The sequence below is a fragment of the Schistocerca nitens genome, chromosome 5 (genome assembly GCF_023898315.1).
Source record: "Schistocerca nitens isolate TAMUIC-IGC-003100 chromosome 5, iqSchNite1.1, whole genome shotgun sequence".
Lineage (NCBI taxonomy): Eukaryota > Metazoa > Arthropoda > Insecta > Orthoptera > Acrididae > Schistocerca > Schistocerca nitens.
The window spans coordinates 856974142-856992838 of record NC_064618.1 but is presented as its reverse complement, the minus strand read 5'-3'; the positions used below and the strand labels follow the sequence as shown (position 1 = coordinate 856992838).

Genomic DNA, 18697 nt, shown 5'->3' with positions numbered 1-18697 from the left:
GACAATGTTTTTCAAGTGCTATTTTCTTGGTGGTACTGTGTTCTTGTGTAAGCTATTAATTCGTCTTGTTTACTTCTCATCATTGACCTCGCAAACAGTTACCAAATACAGTACACAACAAAAAACCATGGTACACCATAAGACCACTTTTACTGGAAGATGTGGTGGATACTTGGTTACAGTAAATCATATAAAATGTGATGAACAGTTCTAGATGCCTGTGGATTGTTTTTTGTGTTGTCACATAATGTTAAAATAGTTGGATGGAATTTTTAATCTTAGTTGGTAAACAAGGCAATGAATTGAACTGGGGAGAAAAGAGTTTTATGGCAGAATTTGACAAAACCAGGCATAAGTTGATAGAACATGGTCAGTGGCATCAAGGAATTCTCAGTTTGGCAATAGAGGCTGGATGTGTGGGTTACAAATTGTGGTAGGAGACAAAGATGTGAGTACAGTAAACAGGTTCAAGTGGGTGTAGGTTGTGGTAGTTATGGAGACACTTGCATGGAGAGCTATATCAAAGTAGTCTCCAGACTGAAGACCACAAAAACAACACAGCTAATTTGCTTGGAAAGCTATATCAAATTAGTCTCCATACTGAAGACCACAAAAACAACACAGCTAATTTGTATTTATCTTATCTCGTCACCATGTATAGTTCAGTTTTGTGATGATTTGCTCTGTTGCAAAAGTTGATTACTGAAAAAGTATTAATGATTCATATTGTTTCTCACCTACGTAGCAGGCATCAGTAATGTGCAGTGGTACTTGACTTAAAGATAATAAATGCCCTGATCGTGGGGGAAATCCATAATTAAGGCAGCACAGAGAGTAGACATGGGATATAAAATTCTTGGTGTCTTGTTTGGGGGAGGGAACGGGGGGGGGGGGGGGGGGGCTTGAAAATCCTTGTCACTTTATTCCAATATCATGATTTAAATTCCAAACTCAACTGCCTCCCTTCTTCTACACTTGCACATTAGAATGAAATTCGGCTAGGTGTATTGCTGGTGGTTATGTGATTGTACGGAGTTTCCCTATTCTCCTCCTTTTGTTACCACCACAAATGACGATGACAGATAGCTGTAGTTAATACATCTGACATACATGCCACCAGAGTGAGATTTTCACCAGGTTTTGGGTGATATAAGTAAGTTGATGTATTAATAGTGCTGAGAGAAAAACTAGTTGAGAAAAGCAAGAAGTCTTTGCACCTCAGACTGTTGTCAAAATATGTGAAACTCTGAGATAGTGGTAACATCCCAATAAATTGCTCACAGGTACATGATGGAGTAGAAACAGGTTAATGAACACAGTGAGCCTATACAAACGAAGGCAGATGCACGCCACAAACCACGGTCTTGCTGTCAGGAAAAAAAGACCCTACAGTTGACTGCCCTGCTATATAGAAAAACACGTTACCCTGGTATGGTTTGTGTGTTTCCCTTTACCCTGGGAGCCCATCAGTTGTGCACCATTGTTGTAGTGGCCAAATTGCTGCTGAAGTTATTTGGACTTTTACAATGTATGCAACAACTGAAGAATTCGATACGGTGTTCATATAAAGCAGGTACCATGTAACTGTTAGAGCAATGGTGCAGTTGTGTGCTGAAATGTATCCTCCTTGTACTGTACTCTCGTAGTCTGTCTTTGTGCATCTACATCTACAATCCACATCTACTTTGGTACTCCACAAGCCTCCATACAGTGTGTGGCTGAGTGTACCCTGTACCACTACTAGTCACTTCCTTTCCTGTTCCACTCACAAATAGAGCAAGGGAAAACAACTGTCTAAATGCCTCTCTATGGGCCCTAATTTCTTATCTTATTTTTGTAGTCCCTACGCACAATATATGTTGGTTTATTAAAAAAAAAAAGGGAAAAAAAACCCTCCCCTTCAGGGATTTACGTTTGAGTTCCTGAAGCATCTCCCAGTAACAGATGAAGGAGCCCGCCTCTGAATTGCAATACTCGGGAATAGGTCACACCAGCATCCTATTTGCTGTCTCCTTTACAAGGGAACCACTCTTTCCTAAAATTCTCCTAATAAACTGAAGTCAACCACTTGTTGACCCTACCACACTTTTCACATGCTCATTCCATTTCACATCCTTTTGCAACATTATGTCCAGATATTTAAACAACTTGACTGTGTCAAGCAGGACAGTAGTAATACTGTATCCAAACATTGTAGGTTTGATTTTCCTACTCATCCGCATTAAGTTACATTTTTTCTACATTTAGGGCTAGCTGACATTCATCACACCAACTGGAAATTTTGTTGAAGTCATCTTGTGTCTTCCTATGGGCACTCAACTTTGCCACCTTACCATGCACCACAGCATCATCAGCAAACAACTGCAGATTCTTGCCCACCCTGTCTGCTAAATAATTTATGTATATAGAGAACAACCGAGGTCCTATCACAGTTCCCTAGGGCACTCCGATGATACCCTGTACCGTGATGAACATTCGCTGTCGAGGAGAACAGACTGGGTTCTATTATTTAAGAAGTATTCGAGCCACTTGCATGTCTGAACTTATTCCGTATGTTCGTACCTTCATTAACAGCCTGCAACGGGGCACCGTGCCAAATGCTTTTTGGAAATATAGAAATATGGGATCTGCCTGATGCCCTTCACCTATAGTTCGCAGCATATCATGAGAAAAAGACAACCTGAGTTTCGCATGAACGATGCCTTCTAAAGTCATGCTGATTCGTGGATATAAGCTTCTCAGTGCCAAAAAAGATTATTATATTCAAACTAAGAATATGTTCAAGGATTCTGCAGCAAACAGAAGATACTGGAATCACCTGTGCATTTTTTCCAGTTGCTTGGGACTTCATGCTGGGTGAGAGATTCATGATAAATGCAAGCTAGGCAAGGGGCCAAAGCCATAGAATACTCTTTGTAAAATCAAATTGGGATTCCATCTGGACCTGATGATTTATTTACTTTCAAATCTTTCAGCTGTTTCTCTACACCAGGGATGATTACTACTATGGTCAGATGACAGTATGATCGTCTGATTATTCTGTGTGAATGGTTTCTTTAATGTGAAATTTAAAACTTTGGCTTTCGTTTTGCTATCTTCAACTGCCACACCAGATTGGTCAACTAGGGACTGAACAGAAGCCTTAGACTGGCTTAGCAATTTTACATAACACCAGAATTTCCTCAGGTTCTCTGCAAGATATTTTTCTGAGCTGTGATGGTGGTAGTTGTTGTATGCTTTGCACATATATCTTTTCACAGACACCCAAATCTCTACTAACCTTTGCTTGTCGTCATTTGTGCGCTCCCTTGTGAACCGAGTACTAGGCACATAACTTTCCAGACCATGATTTACAATCTGCTTAAACTTTGCCCATAATTCCTCTACATCCATCTTGCTGAAACTGAGTGATGCCAATTCACTGTGTAAGTGAGATACTAATAACTGTGTATCTGATCTATTTAGCAGAAACACTCTCCTAACCTTCTTGACTAATTTATTAACTTTCATAATCTTAGTGGCTATATTGACATCATGATTGCTAATCCCCTATCATTGTTTCATTCATCATTTCATTTTCCAAAGCTACTCATTCATTTTGTGTCATATTCTTTTCATCCACATCTACATTCATTCTCTATGAACCACCTTATTGGTCATGGCGGAGGGTACCTTGTACCACTACTAGTAATTTCATTTCCTTATCCACTTGCAAGTAGGGTGAGGGAAAACAGTTGTCTGCATGCCTCCGTAAAAGCTGTAATTGCTCTTATGTTTGTGTCCATTATGTGAAATGGATTTCACAGCAGTAGTATAGTTCTGCTGTCAGCCTGAAATGTTGGTTCTTCAAATTTCTTTGATATTGTTCCTCGAAAAGAATGTCACTTTCCCTCCAACGATCCTCATTTGAGTTCCTGAAGCATCTGCATAATACTTGCATGTTGATTGAACTTGTAAGTAACAGAAGTAGCATCCCGCCTCTGAATTGTTTCGATGTATTCGTTTAATCTGACCTGGCGGTTATGCCAAGCACTTGAGCAGTACTCAAGAATGGGTTGCAGTAGTATTCTATATGCAGTCACCTTTACGGATGAACAACATTTTCCTAAAATTCTCCCTATAAAATAAAATCAATCATTCACCTTCTCCACTACAATCCTTACATGCTGTTTCCATTTCATATCGCTCTGCAACGTCACAGCTAGATATTCAATCGACATGACTATGTCAAACAGTATACTACTGATGCTGTTTTTGAGCATTGCAGGATTATCTTCCCTACTCATCAGCATTAGCTTACATTTTTCTGCTTTTAGATGCAGCTGCCATTCATCACACAAACTAGAAATTTTGTCTTAAGTCATCCTTCTACAGTCAGTCAACTTTGACACCTTCTATTCTCCACAGCATCACCAGCAAACAACCACAGAGTGCTGTGCAACCTGTCTGCCAGATCATTTATTTAGAAAATAAGTTATCCTATCACACTTCCCTGGGACAGTCCTGACAATACTGATGGACACTGGCTATCTAGAAAAACATATTGGGTTCTGTTACACCATGTAATAAGATTTTATTTTAAGTTAATTTTTTGTTGTTACTGATGCAGTATGTTTCAAAACACTATGTAAACTCTATTTTGAATGTAGGAAATTATTTTTAGGGAAATGGCATTTATTTTATTAATTTCAGGAAAATGCATTTATTTGGAACAATTAAAACCCATGAAACAAAACGAAATTCTTAAATACAATGTTTGAGAAAAATGTAAACGCAGTAAATAATACAAAATGAATCAAAGAGGACTTGAGATAACTTACAGAATTGGTAGATGTCATTTTGTACATAACAACCTCAAATTTGATTCACATAGTGCATCAGTACCCCATTCCGCCACCAGGAGTGCCATTATAGTGCACAATTAAAATGGCTACTTTCACTAGTGCGGAATATGTTTGCTATGTGTTTTGCTTTCATGAAACGAACTCTGCAACAACTGTTTGGCATAAATTTCGCACTGAATACGCTGAAGAACCTCCAAGTAGGCCTACAATTTACCCTTGGCACAGTAACTTTGTTGAGACAGGTTATTCACTGCGACATGATAAATCACCAGGTCTCCCACGTTTTGATGATTATGTCAAACAGGTTAGGGAGAGCTTAGCCCACAGCCCACAAAAATGGAAAAACAAGATGAAGATGACTGATATGGGATGGTTTACTATCGACAATAAAGTGCACCACATTCCCCCACAGGCAATCAAAGCTTCCTTGATAATGGCTTCCCAGGTCGGTGAATTGGCTGTGAAGGGCCAATTACATGGCCATCTTGCTCCCCAGACGTGACACCATTTCTCATGGTTTCATTAAAGACTGTGTATATGTTCTTCCCCTGACAAACAATTTAGCTGACCTGAAAAATCGAATCCACCCTGCCGTTGCACAAGTTACGCCTGATTTATTGGTGGGATAGTTGTCACATCACAAATGGGAGTCACATTGAACCAAAATGACACTTTTATGAAACGTTAGGTTGTTTGCTACAAATTGATGCATCTATTGATTTTGTAATGACGAAAGTGTTAAGGTACATGAAAATGTTTATATGTCATGTACAACAAGCTTAAAAATGTATTGCCTACCTGCGTTTCCTCTTGTAAGTTACATCAGTCCCTCTTATCAGTCCCCATATGTAATCACCAAACATTCTCTCAGTATACTGTCCCTGGTACATTCTTTTAAACAGTTTTAAGTCCTGATGGAATGTTCCACCCTGTTCCTCTCAATATGCACCCGTATGAGACTTGAAAACATCTATATGTGAGTGGGGTACATGCAGCTTCAAAGACAGGCTGCACCTCATTGCTTTGTAGTTCTTCAAAAGACTCTCTACCAAATCCCTGTAATTGTCTACCCTGTGATTCCCTAGGAAACCATTCACTACATGCTGGAAGCTATTCCCGACCTTTCTATGAATTAGTAGAAGTTTGCTGATGCATGTGTCATCACGAAGTAATGTTTTCACTTGGGGCCCCCACAAATATTCCATCCATTATCTTAGCCTCTGATAGATTGGGGAGCACATTGTGAAGGTACTTCATTGCATCTGATTGCCTTTACAAACTGTTTGATGAGTCCAAGCTTAATATGGAGGGGAGGTATTAGCATATTTTCATGCTTGACAAGGAGTTACCACCATGTTTTTTTGGCCAACCACAAACTCCATCCTCAATGGCCACTTAACAATCTGAAAATGTCTGCCTGTGTCCCTGCTATCCCATCAAAAATGCAGTCATTCTGAAATCACCAAGTGCATAGCACTGATGTTTGGCATATTTTACTATCTGAAGATGATATTGAACACTTGTGTAATCTTCCTTTAGGCAAGTTGAATGAGTGATTGGAATTCAGGGATATTTGTTTCCATTATGCTGGAGAAGAGCTTTCAGCTTCTTGCAGGAGTTATCATTCATTGAGTTGCTGGCCCTTTGGATCATAGTTAAACACAATTTCTTTGAAGAGGCATAGCACATTGTGGCATCTGCAGTTTGTCTGTCAGCTTAAAGTGTCGTGAGAAGGTTTCATGGTGTTTCCTCTTATGGGATATCTTGCAGCTCTTATCCAGTAGGTTCCACTTCTTTAATCCCAATGTTAGAATTTCTGCATTGGATTTTTTTAAGTCGTAGATCCCTGATAAAGTTATTTAACTCATTTTGTGTGAAGTAGTGAAGTATAGCACCATCATCCTCTGAGAAGTCTTCTCCATGGTCGAATTCGATATTTGATTCACTACTGCTATCTTCACAGTGCTAGAGGAGGAAGAATAGGAATAGGAAACTCCTCACTGTGTGCAATGGGCCTAAGAGATGATGGCTAGCCTGGATATGCAAAAACATTGGCTTTCTTGCCCCTCATATGATGAGTCAAGTCAGCAACACAGAAATAGCAGTTGTAGATGTGACCTGTTGGCTCTCACCAAATTCTAGATACACCAAATTTCATTTCTTTGTTTTCTCCTCTACACCAGGCCTTGAGAGTGGATCTGCAACAACAACGTATGACATGTGTCGCCAGTTCTTGCATTGGTCTCACACAGGGATACCTAAATATCACCTGTATGCTGAACGGAAGTTGTTAGCATTTTTTGTTCTGTGCTTTTGATCACCGGAAGATGTTACACACACAACAAAAACAGTTTGGATGATGCTTACAACAACGGGAAGATGCCATTATTCATCAATAATGTGCTTGAAACAGATAACATATGGTTGAACCATTTATTCATCTCATAGATAAAGTGTTCGTAGCTAATATAATTTTAATCAATTAATGTCATATAATTGGACATGAAAAGCAAATAAACGATTATATAAAACTCGGATTATTCAGTGTATTCTAGTTGTGACCTAATTCATCCAAAACAAGCATAAAATTCACTTAAACAAAAAGTTTTCTTTTGTTACATAGTGTATTTTAGGAAGTATTTGAACAACTCGTCTATCAGGGAACTTACTCTGTATGTTTGTATCTTCGTTAACAGTCTGCAGTGATGCATTCTGTCAAACGCTTTTCAGAAATCTAGGAATATAGAATCTGCCTGCCGACCTTCATCCATGGTTCACAGGATGTTGTTATTGTGGTCTTCAGTCCAGAGACTGGTTTGATGCAGATCCCATGCTACTCAATACTGTGCAAGTTTCTTCATCTCCAAGTAACTACTGCAACCTACACCCTTCTGAATCTGTTTAGTGCATTCATGCCTTGGTCTCCCTCTATGATTTTTACCCTCTGCACTTCCCTCCAATACTAAATTGGTGATCCCTTGATGCCTCAGAACATGTCCTACCCACTGATCCCTTCTTCTAGTCAAGTTGTGCCACAAATTCTTCTTCTCCCTAATTCTGTTCAGTACCACCTCATTAGTTACATGATCCATCCATCTAATCTTCATCATTCTTCTGTAGCACCACATTTTGAAGGTTTCTATTCTCTTCTTCTCAAAAATATTTATCATCCATGTTTCATTTCCATACATGGCTACACTCCATACAAATACTTACAGAAAAGACTTCCTCTTCACACAGTATCATATCTCCCATTTCATCTTCATCTATGTCCTCTTCTCTTTCCATAATATGTTGTCCTCACCTAAATCACCCTTGTTTAGACCCTCTATATACTCCTTCCACATTTCAGCCTTCCCTTCTTTGCTTGGCACTGGTGTTCCATCTGAGCTCTTTGATATTCATACAAGTGGTTCACTTGTCTCCAAAGGTCTCTTTAATTTTCCTGTAGGCAGTATCTATCGTACCCATAGTGAGACAAGCCTCTACATCCTTACATTTGTCCTCTAGCCATCCCTGCTTAGCCATTCTGCACTTCCTCTTGATCTCATTTTTGAGTCTTTGTATTCCTTTTTGCCTGCTTCATTCACTGCATTTTTATATTTTCTCCTTTCATCAATTAAATTCAATATCTCTTCTGTTACCCAAGGATTTCTACTAGCCCTCGTCTTTTTACCTACTTGATCCTCTGCTGCCTTTATTATTTCATCTCTCAAAGCTAGCTATTCTTCTTCTACTTTATTTCTTTCCCCTGTTCTTGTCAATCATTCCCCAATGCTCTCTCTAAAACACTCTACAACCTCTGATTTTTTTTTTTTTTTTTTTTTTTTTTTTTTTTTTTTTTATCTAGGTTGTGTGGATGCTATGGATATCATGTGAGAAAAGAGCAAGCTGAGTTTTGCACAAGTTCCACTAGTGATGCTTTCTGAAACTGCTGACTCATGGACATAACCTTTTTGGTCTGTAGGAAATTTATTACATATGAACTGAGAATATATACAACAATTCTGCAGCAAACTGATGGTATGGATATTGGTCTGTAATTTTACAGGTCTATTTTTTACCCTTCTTATATGCAGGAGTCACCTGCACTTTTTTCCTCCAGTTACTTAGTAATGAGCGCTGTGTGAAAGATTCATGATTAAATACTCTTCGTAAAACTGAATTGGGATTTCATCCTGACCTGGCGACTTATTCGTTTTCAATTCTTTCAGTTGCTTCTCTATGCCAAGGATACCTTTTACTATATTCTCCACACAGGAGTCTGTACAATGGTCAGATGATGGTATGTTTGTACGATCCTCCTGTGTGAACAATTTCTTAGAGGCAAAATTTAGGACTAGCACTTTCCTTTTGGTACCTTCCATTGCCACACCGGATTGGTCAATATGTGACTGGACAGAAGTTGTTTAGTGATTTTTATGTAGGAATAGAATTTTCACCCGTTTCAATCAGTTGTTGCTTAATGCCCTCTTTGAAGCTCTCAACAACCATTGATTTCTTGAATTTATCCAGGTTCAGGCTCTTGCATTTTTTACCTTCCTGCAGTTTCTTCAGTTTTAAAATGCAATTTCATCTGAAGCAACAGAAAAATAATTATAGTCAAAGGCAGCTGCACTTTCAAATGTGTTGTCTACTTTAAAATCTGGTTTCAAAATCTCAAACATAACAACATAAGAAGCAATCTGAAATCGTACAGTTCTGGTAAAAGTATAGCTCAGTGCCCGTGGCTTGCCTATGTGTTTTGTGTAGCAGTGTCGTCAGTGCTGAGTGCAGTGTATAACAGGAAGGAAGAGTGTGTGTCAGCTTCTGGGTCTATGCTGCCAATAAGAGAGCAGATGGAGGTTGTTTTTTGAAGGAATATTGTCACTTCTCATGTGAGTGTATCACAACTTCTGAAATTGTAAAAAATTTGAAAGTAACTGATTAATTTTTGACAATCAGTATTATTAATATAGTTTTAGCTTTGCTATTATGTCCCACCCTAACCACAACCTCTCAATTCGTAACATATTTGGGTAAAAGCAGTCAAATATTTGTGACAAAAGTGAAGAAGAGAATGATTTCGGTTTCGGCACTAGAAATTCATTGCCTGGTATCTCACCTCTCATTGGCTACACAAAAGGGTCATCCTGTTGGCTATGTGAAACAGATGCATCGTCAGTCTACCAGCAGTAGAAAAACACCACCATGACTGTCACTGACCCTGATATAGGATGATCCCTAAATTGTGCTACCACTCTACCAAGCAGCTACCACTTTCATACATTTCCTCCAGTCCATGTTCACCTCCTGTTTTCTCTTCTTTTTCTTTTCTTACTTTTTAGTTTTGGTACACCATCGCAAGTAAGTTTTCACATCACTTAACAATCTAAATAATTTCTTTTACCTAATCATTAATTCCTCCAGTCTCCTCATGTATGAAAGTAGGAGACACTAAATCAGTGTAGTGTAATATCTATTTCACTTGTTCACCTTGGACAGTAATAGTATTCCTTGTTGTCTTCTTTGGTAAAATGTACATGAAACTTTAAACAGGTTCTCAGTGTGATTTTCAGTTTTTAAGGACAGCATTTCATTTTTCAACAAATATTGTTGCAACTGTGCAAGTTATTGTTTAATGTTAAGTATCGTGTAGGCCTTTGGCTGTTGATAAATGGGGTTGTCTCTCTGCCTCATCTTATTAGAACTGATTTATGCCACTGGGAACTCCAGGTGGGAATGTCAACAATGTAGGAAATGACAGATTGCTACTTACTGTAAAGAAGACATGTCAAGTTGCAGCTAGAAACAATACGAGTGTCTTCTTTACGGTAAGTAGCAGTCTGTCTATTGCTATAATGTTGATTTATACCATTGTCAGTTATAATTTCTTTTTTAATACAAAAAGACTAGTTTGTATACAGTAATACATGTTTATCAGATTTTTCTTAAAAATTTTGATGTAATTAACTTTCAAACAGGTGCAAACTGTCATCCAACATCTTGGAAATTTTTTGATATTTGTGCCAAGTTTAATGAAAGTGTTGTGTTTAATACTTGTATCTGCTACAGCAGTATATTATTTGAATTTCAGATTTGTATTATGGTGGTGAAGCACTTAGTGTAGAGCAGCCGCAGGCTTTCACGTGCCCATATTGTGGGAAAATGGGCTTTACTGAGACAACATTGCAAGAGCATGTTGCCTCAGAACATTCAGAAACGTCTTTCGAAGTGGTAAGATTATATAATCAATATTTTTGCTTTGTCAACATATTCTTTTTGTAAATTTCTAAACTAGTATCACTATTTTCTGAGAGCAGAATTTTAAAGTCTAGAAATACCTGTTTGAAGTTCTTTATTGCAGCTAATGCTTTGTAAGAAAACCTGTTGCCAGAATGCTGGTTCATAACGACTTGGAAAGTTAATAGTTGCACAGAGTATGCCCAGAATGCTGGTTCATAACGACTTGGAAAGTTAATAGTTGCACAGAGTATGCTTTCCATACATCATGTGACATAGTAGGTCTTCATTAGAGAGAAAATTCTTGATAGGAGTTTTGAAATCGCAGATGGATTTTTAAATTAACTGAAGAGTAATAAAGTAGTTTTTTCCTTCATTATTAAGCAAGAGTTTGATTAAGATGAGTGTGATGAGAACATAAGTATCAAAATTAAAATTAGTTGATACTAGAACTAAAACTAAAAGTGTGTGTTATTTATGATGACATTAACCATAAAAATGTTAACTGTCAGTGTTAATTTTCTTAAAATTGTAGGCATTACACCTGACATATATTTTCAAGGAAAACATAATATGATATTCTTTAAGTACTTATAAATAAATAGCTGCACAATTTTGGCCAGTACTAGGGCAAGGAGTTGCTCATACGGTCCAATCAGCAAGCACACTGGACCTTACAAAAGGTTTGGATTTTATGAACTTTTAGTATGTTGCATGTAGGTCGTATGACTGTGGAGTCCAAGTTTTTGACCTCGAGAACCCTTTGCTGACTGGAGGGAGCCAAAATACTGTAAAATTTGGAAAAATTCCACCCCCCTCTCTCCCCCACTGCCTCCCCCCCACTGCCTCCCCCCCACTGCCTCCCCCCACTGCCTCCCCCCCACTGTCTCCCCCCCACTGTCTCCCCCCCACTGTCTCCCCCCCACTGTCTCCCCCCCCACTGTCTCCCCCCCCCCACTGTCTCCCCCCCCACTGTCTCCCCCCCCACTGTCTCCCCCCCACTGTCTCCCCCCCTCTGTCTCCCCCCCTCTGTCTCCCCCCCACTGTCTCCCCCCCACTGTCTCCCCCCCCCACTGTCTCCCCCCCACTGTCTCCCCCCCCCACTGTCTCCCCCCCCCCACTGTCTCCCCCCACCCACTGTCTCCCCCCACCCACTGTCTCCCCCCACCCACTGTCTCCCCCCACCCACTGTCTCCCCCCACCCACTGTCTCCCCCCACCCACTGTCTCCCCCCACCCACTGTCTCCCCCCACCCACTGTCTCCCCCCACCCACTGTCTCCCCCCACCCACTGTCTCCCCCCACCCACTGTCTCCCCCCACCCACTGTCTCCCCCCACCCACTGTCTCCCCCCACCCACTGTCTCCCCCCACCCACTGTCTCCCCCCACCCACTGTCTCCCCCCACCCACTGTCTCCCCCCACCCACTGTCTCCCCCCGCCCCCACTGTCTCCCCCCGCCCCCACTGTCTCCCCCCGCCCCCACTGTCTCCCCCCGCCCCCACTGTCTCCCCCCGCCCCCACTGTCTCCCCCCGCCCCCACTGTCTCCCCCCGCCCCCACTGTCTCCCCCCGCCCCCACTGTCTCCCCCCGCCCCCACTGTCTCCCCCCGCCCCCACTGTCTCCCCCCGCCCCCACTGTCTCCCCCCGCCCCCACTGTCTCCCCCCGCCCCCACTGTCTCCCCCCGCCCCCACTGTCTCCCCCCGCCCCCACTGTCTCCCCCCGCCCCCACTGTCTCCCCCCGCCCCCACTGTCTCCCCCCGCCCCCACTGTCTCCCCCCGCCCCCACTGTCTCCCCCCGCCCCCACTGTCTCCCCCCGCCCCCACTGTCTCCCCCCGCCCCCACTGTCTCCCCCCGCCCCCACTGTCTCCCCCCGCCCCCACTGTCTCCCCCCGCCCCCACTGTCTCCCCCCGCCCCCACTGTCTCCCCCCGCCCCCACTGTCTCCCCCCGCCCCCACTGTCTCCCCCCGCCCCCACTGTCTCCCCCCGCCCCCACTGTCTCCCCCCGCCCCCACTGTCTCCCCCCGCCCCCACTGTCTCCCCCCGCCCCCACTGTCTCCCCCCGCCCCCACTGTCTCCCCCCGCCCCCACTGTCTCCCCCCGCCCCCACTGTCTCCCCCCGCCCCCACTGTCTCCCCCCGCCCCCACTGTCTCCCCCCGCCCCCACTGTCTCCCCCCGCCCCCACTGTCTCCCCCCGCCCCCACTGTCTCCCCCCGCCCCCACTGTCTCCCCCCGCCCCCACTGTCTCCCCCCGCCCCCACTGTCTCCCCCCGCCCCCACTGTCTCCCCCCGCCCCCACTGTCTCCCCCCGCCCCCACTGTCTCCCCCCGCCCCCACTGTCTCCCCCCGCCCCCACTGTCTCCCCCCGCCCCCACTGTCTCCCCCCGCCCCCACTGTCTCCCCCCGCCCCCACTGTCTCCCCCCGCCCCCACTGTCTCCCCCCGCCCCCACTGTCTCCCCCCGCCCCCACTGTCTCCCCCCGCCCCCACTGTCTCCCCCCGCCCCCACTGTCTCCCCCCGCCCCCACTGTCTCCCCCCGCCCCCACTGTCTCCCCCCGCCCCCACTGTCTCCCCCCGCCCCCACTGTCTCCCCCCGCCCCCACTGTCTCCCCCCGCCCCCACTGTCTCCCCCCGCCCCCACTGTCTCCCCCCGCCCCCACTGTCTCCCCCCGCCCCCACTGTCTCCCCCCGCCCCCACTGTCTCCCCCCGCCCCCACTGTCTCCCCCCGCCCCCACTGTCTCCCCCCGCCCCCACTGTCTCCCCCCGCCCCCACTGTCTCCCCCCGCCCCCACTGTCTCCCCCCGCCCCCACTGTCTCCCCCCGCCCCCACTGTCTCCCCCCGCCCCCACTGTCTCCCCCCGCCCCCACTGTCTCCCCCCGCCCCCACTGTCTCCCCCCGCCCCCACTGTCTCCCCCCGCCCCCACTGTCTCCCCCCGCCCCCACTGTCTCCCCCCGCCCCCACTGTCTCCCCCCGCCCCCACTGTCTCCCCCCGCCCCCACTGTCTCCCCCCGCCCCCACTGTCTCCCCCCGCCCCCACTGTCTCCCCCCGCCCCCACTGTCTCCCCCCGCCCCCACTGTCTCCCCCCGCCCCCACTGTCTCCCCCCGCCCCCACTGTCTCCCCCCGCCCCCACTGTCTCCCCCCGCCCCCACTGTCTCCCCCCGCCCCCACTGTCCTCCCCACCCCCCACCCCACTGTCCTCCCCACCCCCCACCCCACTGTCTTCCCCACCCCCCACCCCACTGTCTTCCCCACCCCCCACCCCACTGTCTTCCCCACCCCCCACCCCACTGTCTTCCCCACCCCCCACCCCACTGTCTTCCCCCCCCCCACCCACTGTCTTCCCCCCCCCCACCCACTGTCTTCCCCCCCCCCACCCACTGTCTTCCCCCCCCCACCCCACTGTCTTCCCCCCCCCCCCCCACCCCACTGTCTTCCCCCCCCCCCCCACCCCACTGTCTTCCCCCCCCCCACCCCACTGTCTTCCCCCCCCCCCACCCCACTGTCTTCCCCCCCCCACCCCACTGTCTTCCCCCCCCCCACCCCACTGTCTTCCCCCCACCCCACTGTCCTTCCCCCCCCCACCCCACTGTCCTTCCCCCCCCACCCCACTGTCCTTCCCCCCCCCCCCCCCACTGTCCTACCCCCCCCCCCACCCCACTGTCCTACCCCCCCCCCCACCCCACTGTCCTACCCCCCCCCCCCACCCCACTGTCCCGCCCCCCCACCCCACTGTCCTCCCCCCCACCCCACTGTCCTCCCCCCCACCCCACCGTCCCCCCCCCCCCACCGTCCCCCCCCCCACCCCACCGTCCGCCCCCCCACCCCACCGTCCTCCCCCCCACCCCGCCGTCCTCCCCCACCCCGCCCCGCCGTCCTCCCCCCCGCCCCGCCGTCCTCCCCCACCCCACCCCGCTGTCCTCCCCCCCCGCCCCGCTGTCCTCCCCCCCCCGCCCCGCTGTCCTCCCCCCCCGCCCCGCTGTCCTCCCCCCACCCCCCGCCCGCCGTCACCCCCCCCGCCCCCGCCCGCCGTCACCTCCCCCCGCCCCCGCCCGCCGTCACCCCCCCCGCCCCCGCCCGCCGTCACCCCCCCCGCCCCCGCCCGCCGTCACCCCCCCCCCCCCCCCCCCCCGCCCCCGCCCGCCGTCACCCCCCCCGCCCCCGCCCGCCGTCACCCCCCCCCGCCCCCGCCCGCCGTCTCGCCCTCAGTCGCCCCCCCACCGTCTCGCCCCCTCGCAGAAGAGCTTCTGTAAAGTTTGGAAGGTAGCAGACGAGATACTGGCAGAAAAGCTGTGAGTACCGGGCGTGAGTCGTGCTTCGGTAGCTCAGATGGTAGAGCAGTTGCCCGCGAAAGGCAAAGGTCCCAAGTTCGAGTCTCGGTCGGGCACACAGTTTTAATCTGCCAGGAAGTTTCATGGAAGAAGATATTTGATAAGCCACAATTCAGAGTTCACACAAGTCACTCTGCCATTTATCAACAGAGCTGAATACACCATACACAACATGTCCAAGGATCGTTAGATAATACCTTAACATGTATCCATATCATATTCGGCACTCACAGGCACCAACACAGCTGAATTATGGAGCTCAACTCCAGTTTGTTGTTGTTATGTGTGAGAGGCAGGAAGCAAATGATCAGTGGTTAAATTGATGGATGTTCATGGGTGAAACCACATTTCATGCAAGTGGCTGAGTCAACACTCATAACTGTATCATTTTGGGAACCGAGAATTCACGAGTCTCATAAAAGCTTGAAAGAGCCAGTACAAAAGTGAATGTGTTGTGCTGAGTGACCCAAGAGAGAGTCTTCAGCCCATTTTGCGGAGGTGACTGTTTGTACTGTCAGTTATATCGGAATGATTGAGCTATATGTGGCCCTCAACTACATCAAGGTGGGGTACCGAACACCAGTATTTATCAGCAGGTTGGCACTCCACCACATTGGGCTCTCATAACGTGGGAACAATTAAACCAGATATTAAATGATCACTGTGCGTGAATGATGGACCTATCTCATGGCTCCTTAATTGCCCTAAGGAGTTCTTTGTGTGGTGCTACATCAGTTCAACAGTGTAAGCTTAAAGGCCACAGAATCTGTCTGACCTATGGAGGCAGATTACAGTGACCTTTCAACAAATCACTCAAGTAATGCTGTGTATCACATTGCACAACATGCTTGTTGGGTATTAAATGTGCTACATTCACAGTGGCGGACATGTAGTTGCTAATGTGCTGTAACACAAAAATCAGGTACAAAGTCCAGACTCTCCTACACATTTATGTACTGTTAACAAGCAATAAATTTACATAGTTTATTGTTTATAGTGTTTTACTTTTGACACCTCATGGATCATACTGTACATTGCAGACCACCTACATACAACCCAGTAAAAGTTTAAGAAATTGATAACTTTTTAAGGTACTTTCCCCTTTACCTTTTGGTTTGAGTGTCTATTGGCTGGACTAACAGTAGGTTTTTTAAATTTATTTTCCTGTTAGGTATTTATCTCAAGTAGTTTGCTGTCAAAGTGCATCCATTTTGTGCATTTTTATTATGTTTCAGGTTACAAAATATAATCTTTGCTTTTCTCACACAGGTTTGCCCAATATGCGCATCCCTACCTGGGGGTGACCCAAATTTGGTTACTGATGACTTCGCGGGTCACCTAACCTTAGAGCATCGCAGTGGACCTCGGGACCTGATATCCTTTCTCATATCCTTTGCTATACAATTTTGCCCAACACAAACTACAGTATGCCTCCTTTTTTCATTATGTTTTTGTCTAGACTATTGATTATTGTTCTGTTTTATAATTTTAGTTCACAGCATATAAATTCTACAAAATTAATTATAGGGTGGAATATGCAGGTCTAAAAGGAGCAGTTCAAAAATTGTCATACATTTGAAGCCACAAACCACAAGTTGAATCACAATGAACAAAGGTACTTTCAGCCTTTAGGTTGAGCAGCCCTGTCTAGACTGGAAAGTTTCTCTGATTATTTATGTATTAAATATATAAAGTAAACAAATATACTGTTGGGCACCTCCGTGTTTTCGCGGCGTAAAGACTGTTCCATAAAATTTCGGGCATGCAGCCTCATAAATTCAGCTTCTTCTTCATGACTGTGTGGAATGTATGTATAAGGCAAAGCTGTCTTTGTGACTAAATTATTATGGAAAAGAAAGGAAGGGTGTTATAATTTGAGATGGTATGTAATCTACTCTTCGTGAAAAGTAGTAAGGGCAACCAAGCACAACGTTTCTGTCCAGCAGGTAGCTCACCATCAGCAGTGTTGCATGCCAACTACCCATTTGACACAGTGGAGAATTTTGTGCTATTACTCGGCTCCGGTGAATGATGATAAATTGCATGCCACTTTCTCTCCTTGTGTACTGGTTACAAAAAATTCTTCCTCCGTCAGAATTTGAACAGGCTATTTTTGAGCTGGGGGCTGTTACGTATATACATACCAGATGCATCTAATAAGATTTAAGTAAAATACTTTTATTTAGCTTCCATGTTTTAGCAATGGTTATAATGTTGTGGGATAACTGTCAGATTTGTTTTGCTTTTGGAATTGATTTAACAATTGATGTTATACGTCTTTGGATATCTGTCAGCAAGCACCTGTGCATAGTGATGCTTGCCTACCCTGAACCATACAGGACTGCCATACAGCTCTTAATTTCGAGGGGAGGTTTTTCCCCAGAATTTTGTGCCCAGAAATACAGGTTCGTCGTGCATTCACAGCATATAATGTGGAGTTTTTCTTTTCTTTACTGAACTCTACTCTCTGCCATGTGTGTCTTTTTGACCTAGAATGTACACTTACACTTTGAGCATTGTTATACAATAGCAGGAAATGCTTGTTGCAGCATTTTATTTATTTATTTTTTGTTTTTTTTTCCTTTGGAAATCCCTCTTCTAAACTTCAGTGTGAAGTGTATAATGGATCGGTGTGGAGCTTTCTGGTTCAACATTGAATTTTTCAATAGGAGTCAGGCATTACTTTGATGCAAATATCAAATGGTTATTCAGTATGCAGAAGCAATAAACAACTGTGCAGCTTTGAGGAAGTGCGGAGTCACAAAAGCCAATGTTCGGAGTTGGCAAAAGGACAAAGGACATCTAAAAAATGCAAATTCAAGTAGGAAAACTTCCAGTGGGCCATGGACTTTCTGAAAATATTGAAATGGAGTGGTAGTTTCCCCACGATGTCATATGAAATAAACATTGTGCATTGGCACAGCCAGCTGTAGGTGGTGTACAAGGATGATGTCGTGCATTGGACTTTGGCTGCGATATCAAATATTCCTTGCCCAGCGTCTTCTGGTATGGTATGAGGAGTAGTTGGTAGTGTGTCAGCAACACATTATAATGCTGAGAAAGGAACATGCGTACCTTTTAGGATTAATCAGAAAGGAAACTCCTGTTTACTTTGGCATGACATTCAGTACAACTGTTAGTTAATGTTCAATAGATCATTTGAACAATTCTATCATCGAAATGATGTGGAATGAGTCAGTTTACAGTTGAAGAGAAAGACACCAAAAATGTGTTGCTTCGTACTATGGGCAGTAGGAAATCACAATCGGCAGTAGGAGATCACAATCGCCATGATA

The 18697-nt window shown here is 45.7% G+C and overlaps 1 protein-coding gene across 2 annotated transcripts in view; it reads left to right on the top strand.

Annotated features, from left to right (window-relative positions):
- Nucleotides 1-18697, top strand: part of LOC126260086 (E3 ubiquitin-protein ligase KCMF1-like) — a 99530-nt gene that overhangs the window by 7191 nt on the left and 73642 nt on the right. Inside the window, exons 3-4 of one of the 2 annotated variants that reach the window (XM_049957299.1) lie at nucleotides 10921-11060; nucleotides 16671-16775. In XM_049957299.1, coding sequence (XP_049813256.1) covers nucleotides 10921-11060; nucleotides 16671-16775 — 245 coding nt within the window. Of the gene's footprint in view, nucleotides 1-10920; nucleotides 11061-16670; nucleotides 16788-18697 lie in introns of both variants that reach the window. The other variant, XM_049957298.1, reaches the window with a different exon arrangement.